This window comes from Protopterus annectens, chromosome 8.part1 (genome assembly GCF_019279795.1).
Source record: "Protopterus annectens isolate FY-2018-M chromosome 8.part1, PAN1.0, whole genome shotgun sequence".
NCBI lineage: Eukaryota > Metazoa > Chordata > Ceratodontiformes > Protopteridae > Protopterus > Protopterus annectens.
In genome coordinates, this window is record NC_056742.1 from 98,501,975 (window position 1) to 98,525,387 (window position 23,413).

Sequence of the window (23,413 nt, forward strand, 5' to 3'; positions counted from 1 at the left end):
ATCACTCCTCAGCACATGTCCAAACCAACGTAATCTTGCCTCTCTAGCTTTGTCTCCAAACCTTCCAACCTGGGCTGAACCTCTAATATACTTATTCCTAATCCTGTCCATCCTCGTCACACCCAGTGCAAATCTTAACATCTTCAACTCTGCCACATCAAGCTCTGACTCCTGCCTTTTTGTCAATGCCACTGTCTCCAACCCATATAACATAGCTGGTCTCACTACCCTCTTGTAGACCTTCCCTTTCACTCTTTCTGGTACTCGTCTGTCACAAATAACTCCTGACACTTTTCTCCACCCACTCCATACTGCCTGCACTATCTTCTTCACCTCTCTTCCACACTCACCATTACTCTGAACTGTTGATCCCAAGTACTTAAACTCATCCACCTTCGCCACCTCTACTCCCTGCATCATCACCATTCCCCTATCCTGCCTCTCATTCACACAAACATAAATAATTTTATACACAGTAAATAAAATAAATAATAATATGCAACTTCTTGACCTTTATAATAACAGATGTGAAATTAACATCTGATAACCTTTTTATTGTAGTCTGTAGACCAAGAAGAGGTTATAAGATAAGATGGGAACAGTGGTAATTAATCTGATTTATTTAAAGTGAAATGGGACCTAAGCAGGCTTTTCTGTCTTTCTTAATAACATATAGAAGAGCTTTCTTAAAATGATTCATATCAAGATAGGGAACATACATGCACAAAGCCAAAGCATGAGGTAAGTGTATTTAGTCTGATGGGGAGGTTGAGATGTAGTTTGTTTGATTTTATCAACAAACTAGGATTATGCTGTTCCATGGAAGACTGTTTTAAGATTATATTAGATAATGTTATAGTTACTGTATTATAGTTTATTATATTGTGTTTTAAATGTTTTGTCCATAGCTGAATGTTCTTTATCATTATTTCTGAAGTGTGTAATAATTCTTTACATAAAAGTATTTTTAGTAAAATGTTCTCTTAAAAATGTCTGATTTTAAATGTTTATCTACTAATATTACTGGATTAAATAATCCAGTAAAGAGGGGAAGCCTGATTAAATACCTGAAGTTACATAAAGCTCAAATAGTATTTTTACAAGAAAACACATTTACTCAATAAGGATGTTAAATTATCATTGAAGAATTATTTAATTTTGGCAGGCTCTCTTGTTGGAATAATTCCCCAGTTATGCCTACATTAATGGATACTTGTTGATAAAATGCTATGTTAAACATTGTTGTAATTGAATGGAATAGGAAAATATGTACTTTGGTAAACTCTTATTGGATTCCAGGACTAAGAACTAAATAATCAAAAAATTGTTTAGATAATATAGCCTGTTATATGAAAGGTGAAGTCATAATGACTGGTGATTTTTAACTGTATCTTATCTGATAATTACACCACTGCTAGTAAGAAACCTAGAATCACATCATATGCTAAACACTTATCAAATTTTGTAAACTTTTTGAACTTAAAGCGTATACATGAACTGAGAAAAGTAAATTTACTTCAATACACCCATTATTCTTATAGATATGGAACTCGGACAAGTATTAACAAGGTTTTTGTTATAGGCAATTTGAATTCAAATATAAGAGAAGTTTCCATAGTGTCATGTCCATTATCAGACCACAGTGTTATTGTATTCAACATTATTTTAATAAATAATAACTTAATTCATCATAAAATACTACCAGCATACATTGTTAAAATAGAAGGATTTAAAGAGTGCTATGTAAAATGAGATCAAGAACTTTATAGAAATAAATACTAATGGTGAAGTAAATTATATCATGCTTTGGAACTCACTAAAAGGTTTACTTAAATGGTAGAATTACATGCTGGTATATGATTAAAACAAAAGAATGGGATAAAGAATTAAATACATTACAAACTAAAATAGATAATGTTAGAACTAAAACCAAATGACACTGTTAGTCAATCTGAACAAAAAAAATTGAATACAAAATACGTTGAAATTCTAAATCATAAACTGTCAATAAACCTGGAAAGCCTAAAACATCAAACATACTCAGTGAACCCATCAAGCTTACATAAACTTGCTATTAGATGTAAAAAAATGAATAGACTAAATCACATTAAAGAAATTGCATTACAATTAAATAACAAAAAAGAAAGGAAAACAGATATTAAGGGTATTCTTGAGTACTTTAGAATATTCTTTGAAAATATAAGTAGAAATTCAAATAGTTTAGTAAATGATGACATAGATAGTTTCCTAAAGGAAAATATAAAGAATAAATTAACAAATGAACAATTCAATAAAATTGATAGACATTTTACTTTAAAAGAAATAAAAGATCAAATTAAAAAGTTAAAAAATAACAAAGCTCCTGGTTTAAATGATCTTATACCAAAATTATATAAACTGTTGCCAGGTAATGCAGTCTTTTATACTAGAAAAAGCTTTCAGGGAAATAAAAACCTCTTCTGAGTTCCTCCAGCATGGAAATATTCCCTCATTTCACCTATTCTAAAGCAAGACAAAGATACTACAAGATGTTCTTTTTATAGACCCATTTCACTTCTAAATGTTGACTATAAGATGTTCGGGTCTATTTTAGTAAATAGAATTAATCTTATAATACCAAAATTAACAATGATCAAACAGGTTTTATTTTGAATAGACAGGTACAAGATAATATAAGGATACACACAGACTAATAGACTATGCAAATAAATATAAAAAGGAAATGTCTATCATTAGTTTTGATTTAGACAAAGGTTTTGATTCAGTGAATTGGCCTTAGTTATTTAAAGCACATCAAGAGTATAACTTGTCAGCTGAGTTAATAGCATCAGTTTCAAAGCTTTACATTAATTATTGTGCTTACATCAAAATAGGCTCCTTTCTTTCTAATTCCTTTAAACTACAAAAAGGTACTAAACAAGGTTGCACACTATCTCCACTAGTTTTTGCAGTAGTAATGGAACCTTTTGCTAGTTTTAGTAGGTCAAACAAAAATATTTATGGTATAAACATAGAAGATGTTTTGGAACTAAAGACTGAACTTTTTGCAGATTTGCTTACAATAAGCAATAATAGAAAAATCACTTGATCATATAATTAATTCTACAAGGCAGTTTGAAACTATTTTCAGACTTTAAATTTAATCATAATGATGAGTACATCATTAATAAGAAATAAAAAAAATTCATATGAAAAATATTCTCATTTCAATTGGTATAGTTCTCAAATTACATATATTGGTATCATCATTACATTTAATAATGAAATGATGCAAGTGAATTTTCAACATGTTATCGATAAAATTACAAGTCTGGCCACAAGCTGGAATACATTTTTCTTTACTATGGAAGAATGTTTAATGTTAATTAAGACAGTAAGTCTCCCTAAAATATCGTTTGTTATTCAGTCATTAACATTGGCTGCACCAAGGCATTTCCAAGATGGCTGTACATTGACTAACATCTTAATTCTAGCTCTTCCAGTGTGAAAACAGAAACTTAGCAGAGAAAGCCAGTGGACCTAGATTTATGGGTAAATTTTAGTAACCAGCTAGTAAGTGCACTGCCTGGATGCCAGGAAATAAGAAATACAGAGGACCTGAAGGAAAATCCGGTACAAAAGGTGATGAAAAAACACTGACTGGGAATAGTACTGTAGCAGTTCAGGAAAAAGCAATGCAAGCTCCAGGCATGACTACAAGTAACCTAGAGGTAAGTATAGGGCAACTGCACACAGACCTGACTAAAATAAATGAAACACTTTTGAAGTGTATCAATTCAAACAAGAAAAGGCTGGAAAAATGGAAGTAGCTTTAAAAAGATATTCAGATAAGGTGATAAAACTGCAAAACTCAGAGGTCAAAATGAAGAAAAGGCTGCCTGGATATGAGATTGCACAAGAACAGATGTTTCAAAAAATAATAGAATCGGAGGAAGAGCAGATGGGGAAAACCTGAGATGTTTTGGTGTATCCGAGAAGCTGGAAGGAACAAGACTTTATTAATTTTATGAAAGCACAAATAAGCAACAAATGGTATTCTGCAACAGGAATTATTTGAAAGGGCACATAGTATGTATGCTCCAAACCTGGTTATGAGAAATCAACTTAGACCTTTAATACTAAAGCAGTCTTACCAGCAAAAGGAGCTGATTCTGATAAAACTGTGACTGAAGGACAATGTACTAAAAGTGGGACAGTAGAGTGTTTGTGAAGACTGCTCATTGTACACCAGGCAAAAGAGGAGTAATGTATTCCTTTATTCAGGGAATGTCATGAAGCAGGCATGAGATTCAATCTGCTGTACCCAGCTATCTTCAAAATATTTTCCCCGGAGGAACAAAATCATTTTTGATGAAGTTCATGCTATGGAAGAAATACAAATGTTTGTCCCAAGAAAAAGTGAGCTGTGAAACAGGAGATTCTGCTTCTTGTTCTTATGGTAATACAGACCACAAAGAGACTGTGTCAGTGAGACCTTTTCCAGTGTTTCAATGGAGAAATGCTTGAAAGAGGGGAAAAAGCACAAGTGTTGACTAGAAGAATCAAGAATGTAGTGGAACTGAAGTAGAGACAGTGTTTGTGAGATGAACAGGAATAGAGCAAGAAAATCTGGAAATGGTGGACTTTGTTAAAGCAGATGCCCTACTTCATGTCATAAATGTTCAGAAAAATACTTAGGAGTGGGGAAGAGGAGGGTGAAAGTTAACTGTAGGCAAAACATTTTTTTTCTTAATAGTACTAAAATTTTACATGATTTTCTTTGTATGCTATAAAGTAAATTTTTTTCAGTTATTCCTATGCATAATGAGGTTACTAGTATAAATAGGTGCTCCTGTTTTTTTCTTTTTTCTTCCTTCTTCTCGCTATCTCCTTTTTCTTTTTTAAGACAGGTAGGCAATGCAATAGAAAAAAATGCTTAAAAGAGCACAAGAAAAGAAAAATTAGTGTGCTTTTTCTCATTCTTGCTTTGGGGAATGGCTGGGTTAAGGCCATTAGGTTACTCTAGTAACAAGTAGAGGAAGCAAGTAAATGAAAAAGAATATTGAATATTTTAAGGCTTTTTCTAGTAAACAGTTTTATGCCTGGTTCTCGTGTCTCTAGCAGGCAATCTGATAAAGATAAATGGCTTGGAGAACATTTCTGAAAGCATTTTAAGTGTTTTCCCAGCTGAGAGAACTATAAAGATGAGACAAAACCAGACAGGACTTAACAGAACAACTGGCTGTATCATGCATCTTAGAATGGGTAATCTTGTTAGCTCATCTGTGTGTGTGGCTGTCAATTTGGAACATTTGTTCCCATTAGGAGGGAAAAAAAACAACATTTGAAGATAGATGTAGTTTTTTGTGTTATTGTTACGTTAATATGTTTTACTGAGTATTGGGAATTTCTGTGTGTTTTTGTTTGAGGGTTTTCAATAAGACAGAAAGTTCTGTAAGATGTGACTTATGCTCAAATGGAGATGACAAGAAACTACTGTAAAAAAGATTAACCTGCCAAACAGTACATGCATGTAACACAAAAGCTGGAACTAGGCATTTAACAAAAAAGCTGTTGTACATAAAAGGTGGGAATAATAATTTCTCAAGAATATGATGCTGTCTGTAATGTCTTTAAATGTTAATGGTCTCACAGATACAAAAGAATAGTAAACTATATCAAAAATATAGATTGCAAATAGTTAAGCTACAGGATACGCACTTGGAAAGAACTGAACATGTAAATTTGAAAAACAAAGGTTTTCAGGATGGTTATTTAGCCAAATACCTGGGGCAAAGGAGGAGAGGAGTACTTTTATTAATTACAAGAAAAGCTTCAATAGTAATAGAAGAGGATACACAAGATAATAATGGTAGATTTGTAGTACTAACGGGCGACTGGCAAGGGAGAGGGATTACACTGGCATGTATTTATATTCCACTGAAAACTGCTATAATGAAGAAAATTCTGGGAGAAATAATCAGCTGGTAGCAAGGAATATTACTTCTAGGTAGGGAGTGGAATTAGATTTGCAACAGTGAAAATGTGTCTGGGGAGCCCAGATGGGAAAATATAACAAAGGAAGGTAGATTTTTAAAGAAATCTATGAAAATATTTGGCAAGGAAGATGTGAATTTAGTACTGAGAGTTTGGAGTGAATTTAGATATTCTCCAAGATACAAAATAATTCACATGTGCATTTAATTGAAGGTCTTGATATGCATCTAATAACTATTTCAGATCATGCGCCAATAATAACTAAAATAAAAACACAGGGTAATAAAAATGATTCACTGGTGCTGTCCCACCTATCGAGAATGGGTAGTAGAAATTATTTTTTGTTCTGAAAATATAGCTAGGGAGTGGGATACAATTAAAGTGGAGTTTAAAAATAGGGTGGAAATAAAAGAAAGGGAGGTATGGTTAAGAAGTAGAGAGAATTATTTAGTGGACTGACAAATGTTAAAGTATTGCAAAATGGGGGAAATCTCACAGAACAAGGAGATGAGCAACTGAAATGCTAAACAGAAAACAAGGGATTACCTCAATAATATGCATGAGTTTAGAAGGATTGCTGTTAAGCAACTGTTTTTTGATGAGCACAAAAACTTTTAGCACAATGACTCAGGCAACGGAAAGTAAAAAGGATGGTCACCAAGCTTAGGGCTATAACAAGGAAGATAAGGGATCCTGTAGAAGTATTAGAAATATTTCAAAATTTCTGTGAAAGTCTGTATAAAGCAGAGAAATATGGAAATCAAGAAAGGGTACAAATGGAAATGTTTATGGAAGAATTAAAATATGCCAAGGTTAGAGGAGGCTCAATAGTAAGGATAGGTGGAGCTGAGATAAAATGGTGATGTATAACCAATCTACAAGAGAGCCCCCAGGGATAGATGGCATTTCTGTGGAAGTTTGGAAGTTAGAAGGGAAAAAAAACTGTTAAATATCTGGAAGGTTCTCTTTAACAGTATTTTAAGAGGAGGAGAAGTACCAACATCCTAGAGGAAAGCTGTGGTAGCTGCAATACCTAAAGAGGGTAAAGATCCATCAGACCCAGCTTCATACAGGCACGTTTCAATAGTAAACCGTGATTATAAACTATTATAAAGTGTTTATGTCAATAATGGCTAAAAGAGTGGCAAACCTGATGCTGGAATTGATAAATATGAATCAGTGTGTTTTTTGTGGAGTGGAGGTAAACCATCAATAAAATACTAATGATCCAGAGGGAGGTGGAATGTAAGAAAATGCCACTGTTGTTGGTGGGTCTTGATGCAGAGAAAGCATTTGAGAGAGTAAGCCAGGACTTTGAGTGGAGCAATGGAAACATTTGCATTCCCTGATAAAATTATAAGGTTGATTAGGAGGATATATGAGGGATTAGAGGTGAAAATTAAAGTGGGTGGGGTCCTCTATGATAATCTCAGCTTGAGCAGAGGAACCAGGCAGCGGTGTCTTCTTTCCTCCTTTTTTAATTGCATTATATTTAGAACTACTGGCAAAGAAAATAAGGGACACAGAAATTCAATGATATAATTAGTGTGGTAGTCAAAAAAAGCTCACTGTATTTGCAGATGACATCATTTTATACCTGACAAAACCAGAAGGGGATATTACAGTCCTGTGGAACATATGGAAACAGTTTCAAACCTTTTCAGGATATAAAATTAATGAAGCTAAAAATAAGGCAATAGCGGTAGATTATGTACCCACATAACAAATGGCTTCAGCAATATCTATACTTATGGGGAAATGATAAAATGAAGTATTTAGGAGTATAGATTAAAACAATTTTTCTGGTGTGGCAGCTAAGGATATGTGGGAAGAGACTAAAAAGATAAACAAAAACTGAGAAAATGGAAGCTCTGCTATATGGATATCGATAGTAATATACGAGTAGTTAAAATGTTTTTAGTCCCTTGAGTCTTATACACAGATCAGGCATATTTTTATGAAACAGAGGAGAAGTTGTGGCTATCAATTAATTTAAAGAGCTGAAGGATTTTATGTAGGAGAGGAAGATGGCAAGAGTCTAGTGGGATAGACTTATTCTTCCAATAGAACAGGGTGGATTGGGATTACCAGATTTGAAAGGTTATTTCAGAACAACACAGTTAAGGCTCTTATACATAGCACAAGCAGAAAAGTATAATTCAAAGTAGAAGGAGATGATGATGATGAAATGGGGAGGAGAGCTCAAGAAACAAGGAGAGACTGGGATTTTGGATGCAGACTTTTTAACTTTAATCATACCGAATATTATATTCATAAAGCTAGCAGAAAGTATTCTAAGAACTGAGCCAACACAGGGATGGAGAAAGGAGATTCTGCTGATAGAGATGACTCCAAATAGGGATACAGACAAATAGGCAAGAGGGGGCTGGAATTTCTTGGAGAAAACTGATAAATGAACCAAGGTATTGGGAGTAAATAACTAGAGAAGGAAATATAACAGAATGGGAAGACACCAAGAACTTATTTGGATTGCAGGTTAGAGATTGCCTTCCCTATCAAGGATTGATATCAGAATATAGGCAAAGAGAAAGAAATGGGGGGCTCCTAAATGAAAGACTAGCACTGGTAGAGTTTTAGTAGAATCTAAAACAGAAGTTGCCATTAAGAAAGGAATAATTAGTAGAGTGTATAACATATTATACGATAACTATAAGAATTGGAGGTGAGAAGAGAGATTGGATAAGCAGTTCACAACGAAACAATGGAGTATATATGTATGTCTCCTAAATATGCAACAAAGTCTAGAATGTTTAGGATCTTTGCTTGGAAGTGCTTACATAGGTATTTTTATACTCAAAGTAGAATCCAAGAAATTTTCCTCGGGTAGACAACAAATGTTGGAGGTGTGATGAAGAAAGAGGTAACTGGGAACATATTTTCTGGGAGTGTAAAGAGTTGACTGACTTTAAAGAGTACCTGCAGACTGCTGTATCAGAGATGCTGGGTGAGCAAATTGGTGTAATTAAGAAAATTATTTTTTGAGCTAAGCTACAGAATCTGAATTACCTAGAAATAATAAGGCATTGGTGAGTCTAATTATGATGGCTGCCAAAAAGCAGTTACTAGAAAATAGAAATCAAAGTCTAAACCAACTTTACTAGAAGTAGTGAAGATAGTAACAGAGATAAAACTACAACTAGGATCTTTAGAAAAGGGTAGGAGCAAATTATATAAGAAAACATGGGAAGTGTGAGATCAAAACATACAGAGGAGGAATGAGGTTTAAAAAAGGCAGGATTTGAATGAGCTTATGTAATGATTGACTGACAGTGACTGGATATATTATAAGTGATGTATAATATTTGCAGCTACAGTTGTGTCGTCATGGTTTGTAATGTATAATGTTTGCAACTGAGATTGTGTTAGTATGGTTTACTTTCATGTATATAAATGCAAGATTGCCTATGTCATACATGATTGAATAAAAATATTTCTTGTTTAAAAAATAATGAAAAAATAATAATATTCTACTTAAGTTTCCTTGGCATGCAAATAAACCAACAGTTTCTTTTAATTGGCACACAAAAGGTTGGGATAAAGGTGGAATTGGTTTCCGTGATATTCAGTACTATTAGATATGCTACTTCAGCTGTTGTAAAAATTGTTGCATTGTGGATAAATTCCTCATATGAATCAAGATGGAAACTAATTAATAAATTGGGTATTATCTAAAAATCACAAAACATTACTAATTTTCATAAGCAAATAATTCAACAGTTTTGTCTAGCTATCTATTAAAAGATTATTGTTTAAATGGAAACATTTCTTCTAATCAACTTTCCTATATAAATAATTATCTTTCTTCCTCCCAAAATTCATATGTTCTAATTATTGTGTTAAAGACCTAATATTTTCAATTTTTCCAATATCATATGCAAATGAATGCTTAGAAACTCACAATTTCGCCAGAATGATAAATGTAAAAGAACAAAATAATTTATTGGCATAAATTTTTAAATGGAACTGAAATACGTTCTGTTGAAAACTTAATGTCTAGATACAGTCGCAATTCTAATAAGTGGTTAACACTACAAATATGTAGGGATTTTGTAAACTCAAAGATAAATAAGATATTTAACTTGAATAAGAAATCTTTTCCCCAAATATTGAAATTCCTAATTAATATGAATAATAAAGCAAAGGAAAATAAGTCTTGCTTCTCACAGATTTATTCTTGCACAGGTTCTTGCACAGGACGTCTGTTACACTTGACAAAGTTACAGTTATGTATAAATCAAGCAGAATTAAAATCTGGAGACGTTAATCTGTGATAGCTGATTGCATACATATGGTATATGAATGTGAGGTTATCTCCCCTTTTTGGTAAGAAATTTATAACATTATTCAATAATTGTGATCTGATGCATGTAATATTGCCAAGTCATTGATTTTATTTAATGCTGTAATCCCTGAAATAATTCCAAGGACTCAAGTGCGTCTTCTTTGGTGTATAATAGCAATAGCTAGGAAAATAATAACCAAGAACTAGAAGAGTAAAACCACTCCCTGTTATACTGAATTTTGTTAGTATGTCAAAAATTGTATGTAGTAGTGAGTTACATATGATTAGGATGCGAACTTCTAATGTTACTCATTTTTTCAAGTCCTGGCTAAAACATAAAGATTTGTTTGAAACTTACTAACTGTTGTTAATGTATATTACATTGATACATTACATAGCTGTGGACATATGTAAATAGTTATTAGTTTGTTTTATTTTACTCTGTTTTTTGCTATTAAAATATAAATTTTCAAATAAAAGAAATATTAACAGATCAAGGATACAGAGAAGCATTTTGTTAGCATTCTTTTAATTATGTGGACTTTTAGTCCAACTTATCACTATATAAAGCTTAAATTGTAGTTATTAATGTAATTGTATATCTTTTGTTTTTGATTATCCAGGTCTTTTTGTCTGATAAGTTGTAAGAGTAAATAGGCTTTTTGTTTTGGCCTTTGTTAAAATAGGCAAGTGAAAAACAGAAATGCGTAAAACCAGTTTATCAATACTTCAGCTCTTGTAGGATAGCCACTAAAATATGTAAAACATGTTTATTAAGATGATTGGACAATGCATAGGTGGATTTTTTCATCTTTTTTTTTTAATGGGGCCTACAGTACCCTTTAACCATGAGTCCAGAAAATCGAGTCATTTTAAGAATTTCTTAAATTGAATACTTAGAATTTCCTCACAGTGTTTTTGTAATACCTTCTGTACCCAGAGCTGTATGATTTCAGTTTTTAATTAAATAATTCTTCACTGTGAAATTATTCTCCATTGTATCTATAGTATAAGTAGAAATATTTTCTTTATTGCTATGTCACGTCTGCTTATTTGTTTGAAAATTTTTCTTAAAAATGTATCCTATTCCTCAGTGTTAATAAACTGGTCTCACTAGAATTATTTTCCCCATCCTAAGAGTGAGCATTTTCTCAGAAAATTCAAATAAGATAGTGTACAACTACTTTCAGCATTAGATCCATTCTCTTTTCAGCATAGTTGCACTTTTTCTCTTTCAGCAGATTTCATTAGTCTGTTCTGATGCCATTTACTATTAACTAGACATCCAAATTACTGATGTGGAACTATTTTAAGAGAAGTCTGATGTATCCTTTTCTTAATAATACATTGCTCATGAAACTAAATATTGTCCTTTTTTTCCAGTTTTTCTCTGAATTTGTGGGTTTTATTTCCTTCAGAATTTCTGTAATAAATTTAGGTGCAATGTCTATGTGACATCTGTTTTTATAATGTACTCTTAGAAGTTTTGTGAATATCTTTTTGATTTTTTTATTACATTTAGGAATACACTTTGAGCACAGTTGAATTGTTTGATAATTTATTTCATTTTCATAACTAAGTTTCATATTTCATGTTTATCCTATTATTCCATTTTAACTCTAGTATTACCAGTTAATGATTGCTTATAATTATTACTTCAAGTAAGTATGCCTTAGTTGTTTTCTGCTTCTTGTGTGTCTACTTTTTCATGTTCTCAGAAGATTTTGTTATTCCAAATATTTTGCATTTTACTTGCAGGGAGTTAAACAGCTAGCTTTCTTAGGGTATGTAAAAAAATATATATAATCGACAAACCTGCTAAGTGTAGGTGGAATAGAAGGAAGGAACAAACTAGCTAACAAGGTATAATAGCTGTTTACCTTAACTTGGAGTTCCCTACAACAGACTGCTATGTAATTCAAGTGTTAACATTCTTACAGAGTGACTCAACTCTCCTGACTATCACATCCTAAAAGTCCACCCAAACATTTTACTCCCCTGCCTTATTAGTACATACTCTGAAAATAATTATTTTCTTGAATATTTCTTAACATTTCTTTTTTTGTCTCCTAACAGGTGAGTTCAGAAAAGAAGTCAGTAGGAAGTACAGCTGGAATGCAGACCAGTGTAGAGACAAGTTTGTTGCTGAAGGTATTTGAAATATGCATCCCTATTGTCCTTCTATTTTATATTTTAGAAGTTACAATTGTGAAATAGATATGTCAAACCACTGTTTGTTATGGTACCTGTTGCAGCAGAATATTAAGTTTCTTGCTATGTGTTGAATAGGTGTGCAGGAAGCATTATTTGAGGTATGGTCTTGTCCTCTGTGGGTTATAGATACTGTTTTAATTGTCTTATGGCTGACAAAAATCTAATTGGTTTGCAGGAACAGCCTCTGTGTACACTGCATTAGGCCTTCTCTATTATCAAAGCTAAAAGTGCTTGAAACTTTGAAATTATGCTTTTTGTACATAACTTTTGTTTAGGCTTGTACTCGAGGTGCGTTTGTAAGTCAGAATTTTTGTTGATAGTGTTAATGTAAAATAAATACACATTTCTCGGTGCTTACAGTTTGTACAGGATTTGACATTTTTTGTCAAGAAACAACGGTTATATATAAGCCTGTTGCAGTTTATGGCACATGTGGGGTGAACTTCAAGGAATGAACTAGGGATGGGATGTGTTGGATGATGTACAAATAGCATAAGTGTCAAAGACCTGCCCTTTGTAGTATAAAGACTAGGATATGGGGATTTCAGCGTTCAGAATGCCCAGATACAATGGTGGCAGCAGCAGTGTATGTTAGGGAAGGACTACCATTCATGATGGGTAAGGATAAGGAGGAGAAGAGTAGCCATGGCAAGTATATTGGGACTGGAGTTCAGTAGTAGGATAGGATTTGTACTGCGTAGGCACTGTATAAAGGTCCTTATATGCAGAGGAAGTGAGTGACAGCTGAATGAAAATTACCATTAGTGGATGAATATGGAAGATAGTATTAATAATGAGGGACCAGAGTAGGCTATTGTTTATTGGAATGTGTGTTTTACCTGCTGTAATAATATCAAAATGCAACTTGTCACTCTTTCTAAACTACTAGGCATTCATGTAGATGAAACCTTAAAATTCAATGTTTACATAGATCGCACAGTTAAAAAGAAATTGACAAAAACTTGGCAGTCCCTGTAGAGCCAAACTGTATCTGTCTAACACAGCTAGATCTCATATTGATGCAAACCTCCTCCTGTGTGCTGTACCAGTATGTGTCTACATCCAATAAACTTATCTAAACAAGCTCGGACAGTGCTACAACAAGGTCGCAAGATTTGCAGACCACCTCCCCTATAGATCACACCACTGTCTAGCACTCAGACACCTGAACCCCACCAGCATATATACTCACAACTCCCTACCATCCATAAACTGCTATATAAACTAAATGACTGTCCATCCCTAACAAACCTAATACAGTCTAACTGCCCAACTACGATTCTGTACTCTTCTAGCAAAGCCCTACTACTTGTATCCAAACCTAAATAAAATAAAAATAGGTACAGAGGAGAACCACAAAGATGTTAACCAACACTGAGATGTTTATTACGCCACAAAACCATGCAATGCTATAAAACGCTTAACTTTATCACTGCGTTTTTCGTTCACAAATAGAACTTCATCAGGTTTGCTAAAACAACCCCATTCCATCCTTCAGTTTATATTATCATACATAATCAGTTATACAATAAAAACTTTCAGTCAATCTGAGCCTTTGCTGAAAATGGGTCCTGAGCCCAGTTGGACTGTCCCGGTAAACAAAAATAATAAATAAATGTACATTTAAAAGAAAGGGATATGGTGGAAGGTACTGGTGGAGACTAGGATGAAGCAGATGGGTATGTAAGATGCATAATGGAAAACAGACATCATTTTGAATGTAATACTAATCCATGCTGAAGGTCTAAGAGGTACTTAAATGAGAGAACTGCTTGGAAACTGTAACCATGTCACTGTCTGTGTCACAATTCAGACAGGCAGCAATGGGTGGTATGAAAAACAATGGCCTGCAGTTACCAAAGGATAGATTTTTTCACAACTTGGGAAGGTGATAGTGGTTATCAACTTAGAACAGGGATTTGGCAGCAGCAGCAACCTGTGGCATTATGTTAAGGGAGGGAGGGGTGGAAAAGGGTGGTAAGCTGGAGTAGAATAAGGACAACATGCAAGACAAAAAAGGCTACATGCCTGGGTTGCTAAAGAGATGAGAGATATTGAAAGAAAGAAGGCATGTGCACACTGGAAGTGGAAGGCCTGATGAAAGGACAGGGGGTATGATGTAGCATCAACAAAATCAATAGGGTCATCACCAGCCCCATGACAGATATGAAAAGTATAACACGTCAGGAATGACTGGTATTTTTTACACGTATAGTGGAACATGCATAAGCAGGGTATTTTGTTTGGCAGTAGAGGTGAGGCTGTATGACACAGCTAAGGAGTAGGAAGAAATACTGAGCAAATTCTTCCTGTCATTGTGTATGAAAGAGCAGAGTGAGAAGTTACCAGCATGAATGGGTAGGTGAGGACCAGATGTGATAGATTAATGAAAGTATAACTGCAGGCAAGTAGGAGTAGTTTGAAGAGCTTAAAGGGGATGAGGTACAGGGAGTAAATAAGTTGTTCTCAGATTTAAGAAACTTGTGGATAGCCTGGCTACACCATGTTTTCTTGGCATCAAAGGTAGTGCTACTAAAGTGGAGGAGGTACCTTGCACAAGAGGTGCACTGAAATTGTTGACCAGTGAGCATCTGCTTTGTGTCAAGTAAAAAAAAAATATTCTGTCAAAGACTAGAAAAAAGTCCTTTAAACATATGACCTAGTAGACAGGTTTCAACATTGATTTACACATGGATGGTCTTATTAGGGCAGCTTGATGTAGTTTTATGACTGAGTCTTCAAGAAGTTGGAAGTGGGAGTGAAATAGATTTTGCATGCATGAACTTCAGCAAGGTGTTTAATATGGTGCTACACAGGAGACTTTTGGGGTGACATGGAAACTTGGGATTAGGTCATTGAATGGCAGTGTGGATTTGGAACTGGTTAGTAGAGTATAAGTAATGCTTTGTGATTAGGTCATGGTCAGCGATGACAAAGATTTCACAGGAGTTACACAGAGACTGGCATTGGGTTCCACCTTATTTAGCAATATTTGCTGGACTAATGCTAGGTTTACTGAACCTAACTGATGGAGCTGTCTTTAGTCAAGACCTGCTAAGGCCATTTAATTTGGCAGTCATGCGACAGCTATACTTCAGTGCAAAGCAATATGGAGTAGTTCACTTTGTAGGAACATCCCTGTAAAAGCTTACCATCTGATGTGGCTTTGGAAAGGACAGAGGAGGCAAAGTTCCTGACACTGTAGTCCTACCTAAGCTAAATTGTGTGGGATAGTGTGCAGTCAGTCATCAGCAAGATGTTGGCTACATAGCTAGTGAATTTAAGGAATGCAGAGGTAATTTTGACACTGTATAAGACCTTTGTGTGGTCCAGCCTTCAGTACATGGGGATGTACAGAGAAAAAGAGGCTGAGATGGCAGAGAGATAGGATTTACCAGATAGAACAAAAATAGTACAAGGTATGGGAGGAGTGAGCTATAAGAACATGTACTTGGCTGAGTAGAGGAAACGGAGGCACATAATTTAGTCATGGGATGGGTTGGTGGTGAATCCCTTAAGGAAGTTAGTGCAGAAGACTATAGCTATGACTTAAATGGGCTGGTTCCTTTGTTAAGGGAACAGGGTTTAAATCTTAACACCTTCATAAGCTTACTTTGTGAACTTGAGCAGGTCACTTAACCATATAGTGCTTCTGGACAAATAGGAATTTGGGCTAGGCTCCCTAATGGGCTTCTGGACTGCATACTGATGACTGTCTATGAATTAAGGATCCAAGAGAGTTGAGCAGTGATAGATGGCAGGCATAAGGAGCCAGGTTCTGGTTGGTTGTAAGTAAGTACTGTTTCAGTGAGTGGATAGTGAGACCCTGGAATATATTGCCAGAAGTACTAATTTAATACAGTTCAACAGAAGGTTTTAAAGTGGTTTGAGATAGTGGAGAATATGGCATAGTGTAAGCTAACTGTATATTTGGTCATATGTAATGAGCCATATGTAATTTTCTGTCTGCGGTATCATGTTATCGTGTTTGCATGTCATAAGGACAGCCTTGAGCAGAAGTGTGTGTCCTGTGCTGTCCAGGGTGCAGTGTTTTAAGTCTGCATGTTCCTGTCTTGGTCTTATCTGGTAATTTTTAAGTGGAGCTCATTTGGTTAGCTGTGTAGCATGAGATATTAGATTATGTTACATGCCAGTAGCCAGCCTCTGTCTTCAGGATCTGGCATTGTGTCTTCCACAGCAGCAGCACCAGGATTTGGATTATATGGCAACTGGTATGTAGCAGGTTACAGAATGAATGGTTCAGACCAGATGTTAAGATTTTATGTTTGGAAGCCATTGCAAGAGTATTTGTGGTTTACCAAGACAACCCAGCATTACCTTTGGCCCTAACTGACCACATTCCTTAAAAAAAAAAAAATCGATCAAGTTAGTTTAAAAAATAAAAGTCCATCAGTAAACTGTGGTATGCATAAGAAACTGCATGTCCATCAAGCCCCCATTATCTGTTTAATCCATTTATTTCCCCACTGCACTGTATCCTGTGTCAACAGTATGGAAGGTGAGAGTCTGAGATGATGGGCTATCATCCTGAAGTTGAGGCAAAAAATTTCTGTAATTCTCGTCTCCCATCCTTGGTGGTCTGATGTGAACATGTCTGAAGCAGGATCTGAAGTTCTGGTCCACTGGTACTGGCATTCTTCCACATATGTGCCCTTAATCCAGCTGCAGTGTGTTGTGCTACTTAGCAAACTTGGTACCCATCTGAGTCCTTTAGTGCTGCATTTACACTCAGCCTGTACCGAGTGTCAGCAGGTCAAGTTACATCCATCCCACAAAGAAGATGGAACTATCATTGGTTGCACCCACCCCACTAACAAGTGGGGACTAGCATTGGTTGCCCCCACCCCACTAACAAGGGGGAACTAGCATTGGTTTTCCCCATCCTGCTAACAAGGGGGAACTAGCAGTTGCAGCCATCCCACTAACAAGGAGGAACTAGCATTGGTTGCACCCATCTCACTGACAGGGGGGAACTGTTTTTTTTTATTTATTTTTTATTTAAGTTTGATGACCGGGGAAGTCCACTGGGCCAAGAAGAGCCCGTTTTCAGTGGAGGCCCAGGGAGAAAAGCTTAACAATAATTGCAAGTTACATTTCACATGTTACAAAAGGACATAGTTTATACAGCTAATTAAACATTTACAGATAAGCTCCATGATATTTGCAATTGGCTTGTCACAACGTTACAAAAATGAAAATACATAATTCAATACAGAAATATCAACATTTACATAAAGTGAATATTTTTGTTATAAACTCAATTGTAGGTTTAACATTTCAAAATGTATTGCTACTAGCCATTAGTAGGTTAGGAAAATATTATGCATGGAGAGGGTAATAGTATGATTGAGACTGGAGAGTATAGTACAATAGATATTACAGAGAAAATAATTTTTGCTAGGGGAGGGATCGTTTTGGGTGGGATGAAGTAATAGAAGAGGAAGTTGGTTGAGTCAGTGTAAGGTGGAATGAGGGGAGAGGGGGTTTAAGTTGGAGCATGGCAAGGGCATTCTCATTTGAAAGAAAGATGAGAGAGTAGCTGAGATTTGAATTTTGTATGGTTATGTAGGTTGCATAGGTGTGTGGGGAGAGAGTTCCACTGTTTAGCTAAGGAGTGGGACAGCAGTAGATGGACAGGAGGTCGTGCAGGTTTGTGGACCTGAAGGAGATTTTGTTTTTTGGATCTGAGTGAGTGATTGGGAATGTAAGGTTTTAAGGAAATAGTGAGACCTGGGCAGTTGGCAGGTTTAAAGATGAGCTTGTGTTCAATGGTGAGTTGTAGGTAACTGAGGTAGTTGGGTAGTTCAACCCAGTTGAGGGTGAGGAGGGAGTGGCAGTGTTTTTGAATTGGTTGCAAATTTGAAGATCTTGTGCTAGCAGGATTCAAGTCTGGACTGAAGGCCAAGATGGAGATTGATGAAAAGAGGGGCACCATACATAAGGGAGGGGAGTAGGAAGGTGGATGCAAGAGTTTGACTGGTAGAAGGGCTTAGGAAGCAGTTGTGCCTGTATAGGAGACCTAACTTGTGGTGGGTTTTCTTGATTGCAGAGTGGATGTGGGTGTTAAATTTTAGTTAATCAATAATGATGCCAAGAAGCTTGATGTTGGGAATGATTTCAAGGAGGGTGTTGTTTTGGCTCTGTATGGTGAATGTGGATTTGTCAGTGGAGTTTGTGTTAGGGGGAAAAAACATTAGTTTGGTTTTATTTGCATTTAGTGCCAGATGGTTAGGCTGCATCCAGGTTTTTGTTTTGGAGAAGGCTAGTTGAGTTTTTGTTAGGAGCTTGGAGGAGGAGAAGGCTGAGCAGATGATTGTTGAGTCATCTGCATATTGGATGATAGATGAGTCTGGGATGGATTGGTGAAAGTTGTTAATGAATAGGTTGAAGAGAAGCGGGCCAAGAACAGAACCTTGTGGGACACCTGTGGGTGTGGGAAGGAAGGGGGAGGTTGATGTTTTCCATTGGACAGCTTGGCGGTTGGACAAGTAGCTGGAAAACCAGGCGATGGTGGTGGGACAGAGGTGTAGGGTGGAGAGTTGGGATATAAGTAGGATGTGTGAGATGGTATCAAAGGCCTTTGACAGATCTAGGATAGTGTGGATACAAACTTGCCTGAGTCGCGTTCGAGGTTTATGGTTTCAAGAAAGGAAAGAAGGGCAGTCATGGTGCTGTGGCCAGGGCGGAAGCCGTATTGGGTAGGGGAGAGGAGATTATTTAGTGTTAGGTGTGCAATGAATTGTGCTTATATTTTTTTCTCTAGTATTTTAGAAGAGGGGAAAGGATGACAATAGGCCTGAAGTTGGTGGTATCAGTATTTTTTCCACCTTTGTGGAGGTGTATGATGTAACCATGGCACCAGATAGAAGGGACATATGATTTTTGTATGGATCTGTTTATAAGAATAGAGATGGGATAGGCAATGCTGTCTGCAGATTGTTTGAGGAAGGTATGTGGAAGGTTGTCAGGTGCATTGCGACAGGGTTTGAATTTGAGGAGACGTAGTTTTATAGTGCTTGTGGGGATGTGCTTGAGGCAGAAGGATGTGGAGGAAGGTTGATGATTGGGGTGGTGGTTGGGGCAGGAGGGGGTGGTGGTGGAGGAGGGGGTGTCAAGGAGGCTGATAGTTTAGCTAGCAGTCTATAAAGAATGAGTTGAACTGGCTGGCTTTTTCAAAGTTGGAGAGGTTGGGGTCTGGGCAGGGGTTTTCTTTGTTGCCAGGATGCAGCATGGATGAGATGGAGTCCCAGAATTGTTTTGGGATTTATTGAGTGCAAGGACTGGTGTTTGGAGTAGTGGGCTTTGCGGTCTTTAATTATTAGTTTTTTTTTGTGGAGTTTCGTAGTTGCTTATACTTCTAGGAGGGTGTTAAGTTTTTTATGTTTTTGATATTATTTCCATTTTTTTGTCCCTTTGGTGCAAGGCTAGTTTAGTAACTTTTGATAACCATGGGCAGGGATTGGTTCTGATGCATTTGGTTCGAGGGGGCCTTGGTGATTGAGAAAGGTTAGGAATGAGTGATTAAAGCAGGAAACGGCATCATCTAGAGGAGTTTTTTTAAAGGGGACCTGCCAGTATGCTTTAAGCATTCGGAAAAAGTTAGAGGGTTGAAAGAGGAGAGGTTGCGGGTTTGGATGTAGTGGTGTTTATACAGTGGAGATGGGAGACGGTCAGTGAAGGCTGGTAGGTGTTCGCTGAGAAGATCAAGTAATGTTCCGGCTTTGGCGATAAGGTTTGGGTGAGTTGTTAGGATCCAGTCAATGATGGTGTCAGAGGTACCATCTTTATTTGGTCTGGTTGGAGATTGTATTAGTTGGGAAGTTGTACAGGTTGGTTGTGTGGGACGGGGCTTCAGAGTTAATAGTATTCCAGTTGATGTTGGTATCACCAAGTATATAGGTTTCATTTTTTATATTGGAGGAGAACCAGGACAGGATGTTTTCAAGAGTTTTGATATTATCACCAGGGGGAATATAGAGGGCAGCAATACATATGGACTTGTGGTTTATTTTTAGTAAAGCTATTATAATTTCAGCATTGGCAAAGGTTGGTATTTTATTTGAGTAGGGAGTTATGGTATGGGAGGTGGGGTAGATTATTGCTACTCCACCTCCTTTTTGTGGGCTAGGTCATGGCGAATGATTTGGAAACCTGGTGGTAGTATTTTGCTATCTTTTATATAGGTTTTCAGCCAGGTTTTAGAAATGGCGGTAATGCCAGGTTGGTTATGGGAGAGCAAGGCATGGAGGTTAGGGATTTCATTTTTTTAAGCTTTGTGCATTAAGTCTTGTAAGGAGAATGGACTTGGAGTTTGTGGGTTGAGTGGAGGGTTTGGTGAGATTGATGTTAGGGATGGGTCCGGGGGTGGGGTGGATATCACCGGCTAGTGAGAGAGAGATATGGTGGATTAGAAGAGTGAGGCAGTGTGTTGGGCAAGGATAGTTTGGGTTGTGTGAGAGTAATGATTTTCTGGTACCACATTTAGGAGGAGAGTACAGGGGGTTGGGTTGGAAGCAGTTTTGGTTTGAAAAATAGATTGGGTTAGAGGTAAAGAGTTCATGTGAGATGGATGAGTAGGATGGGAAGTGAGGTTGATGGTAAGATGTAGTGGAGTGTGTGAGGGTTATGACAAGGGCTGGGAAAAAGTATGAGATCGGTAGGAGAAGAGAGAGAGAGATTAGTAGGGCAAATGGGGTTATAGGGAGAGATGTTATTTAGAGCATTGTAGGAGGGGTGGATGTTTGGGGTGATGTAGATCTACAGGTGGGTGGGGTTTGGCTTAGGTGTATTGTGACTGGAGAGGTGTTGGGTTGGGAGGAGTCAAGGGATGTATAAAAGTACAGGTAGTGGGGGCGGGTGGAATTTGGGGGCAGGGTAGGGGAGCGGAGTGAGTCCATAGGGCGAAAGGAGCGGGTTAAACCTTCTGGGAAGAGCAGCAATCGCCATAGATGCCAAACAGAAAACAATCCATGAGAAGGTTAGCAACTGCAGAAATAGGGCAGCCTATTGTTTTGATTTGAATGTTACCTTTCTGTTTTTATTATTTATGCATCAGTTGGGAGCTGCAGTTCACTGAGAAGTAGGAAAATAATGTAGATATGCCAGGGTTTTTAGAAAGGGACATGCAGTAAATTATGACTCAACATAGTACTAATTAAAAAAGAATGGAATATGGTATAAGTGAGTACACTACTGGGGACTCCTATGAAGCAAGGGCAGAAAAGCTAAGTCAAAAGATGATGCCTTTCTACATCAGGTTTTTTTATTCAATATGTAAGTACAGTCATAAGTACAAATGGTACTTACAGTTGTGCAAACTACTGAGGGATGCCCGTGGGACAGAAAGAAAAAGAGTGTAGTCAGGCAGAGGTTTTTTAGTATTTAAAGATGGCACTGCAGCTCAGGGGAGAAATAAGTAAACTCTCAAGAGGAAGAGGGAGGGAATAGACAGGATTGACAGTGCTGGCAAGCTTCAGTTGCACCCATCTCACTGATGGAGAACAAGCATCGGTTACACCCCCTCGGTAACAAGGGGGAACTAGCATTGGTTGTACCCACCCCACTAACAACGGGAAACTAACATCAGTTGCACCCACCCCACTAACAGGGGGAACTAGCATTGGTTGCACCCACTAACAGGGGGAACTAGCATCGGTTGCAACCACCCCACTAACAAGGTGAGAACTAGTATCGGTTGCACCCTTCTTACTAACAAGGGGGAACTAGTATCGGTTGCACCCATCTTACTAACAAGGGGGAACTAGTATCTGTTGCACCCATCATACTAACAAGGGGAACTAGTATCAGTTGCACCCATCTTACTAACAAGGGGGGACTAGTATTGGTTGCACCCATCTTACTAACAAGGGGGAACTAGCATCGGTTGCAACCACCCCACTAACAGGGGGGAACTAGCATTGGTTGCAGCCACCCCTTTGACAATGGGGAACTAGCATTGGTTGCAGCCACCCCTTTGACAATGGGGAACTAGCATTGGTTGCAGCCACCCAACTACAAAGGGGGGAACTAGTATCGGTTGCACCCATCTTATTAACAAAGGGGAACTAGCATCAGTTTCACTCATCCCACTAGCAAGGGGGCACTAGGATTAGTTGCACCCACCCCATTGACAAGTGGGAACTAGTATCAGTTGCGCCCATCCCACTAACAAGAGGGAAGTAGTATCAGTTGCTCCCATGTCACTAACAAGGGGGAGCTAGTATCGGTTGCACCCATCCCACTAATAAGGGGGAACCAGTATCAGTTGCTCACTCCCATTTCCTCCATCTAGCTCCTCAGTAACCCTTCAGTGTCATCTGAGTCCTAGTTAAGACCAGAGCCGTAACTGGCTCATCTGTTGCCCAGTGCCTGTTCCCATTCTGGTGCCTCACCACCTCATCTTTTCGGTTCTACTTTTAAAACTGTAGCAAGCAGATGATACAGTTTGTACTGCACCGTGAGCACTGCAGTACTTAAGTTTGGTGGAAAGAAGATCTTTTCATCTTTAAACTGAAGCAATCTGTTTTCTACAGTTTATACCACACAAAGAGCTTTACAGCACTCAGCTTTGATACCAGCATGGTATGCACTGAAGAGCATTTGGGATTGGCCAATTGTGATCCCTAATAATTTGCTCCCAGTATGGCTTCCTGTTTATCTCACCCTAGCTACACTGCTAATTAGGGCTTCATCCCTGTATACCATAGAACTGGTGCTGGTTTATTTATTTGTTGTTTTTTCAATAATAGATGAAAAAATGTTAATGTGTGTCTTGAGACATTGCAGAATTACTGAAAGATTCACTGGTTTCAGAATCAGAATAACTGGAGGATGTAGGAATAAAGCCAATATTTGATGTAGGTAGCAACTCACTATCCTCACTTCCTGGGTTGTAGTTCT

At 37.1% G+C, this 23,413-nt stretch overlaps 1 protein-coding gene across 1 annotated transcript in view; it reads left to right on the forward strand.

Moving 5' to 3' along the window:
• The window catches only part of MVD (mevalonate diphosphate decarboxylase), a 372,131-nt gene that overhangs the window by 160,214 nt on the left and 188,504 nt on the right, over positions 1-23,413 (forward strand). The window contains exon 6 of the mRNA XM_044081710.1: positions 12,356-12,430. Coding sequence (XP_043937645.1) covers positions 12,356-12,430 — 75 coding nt within the window. The remainder of the gene's footprint in view (positions 1-12,355; positions 12,431-23,413) is intronic.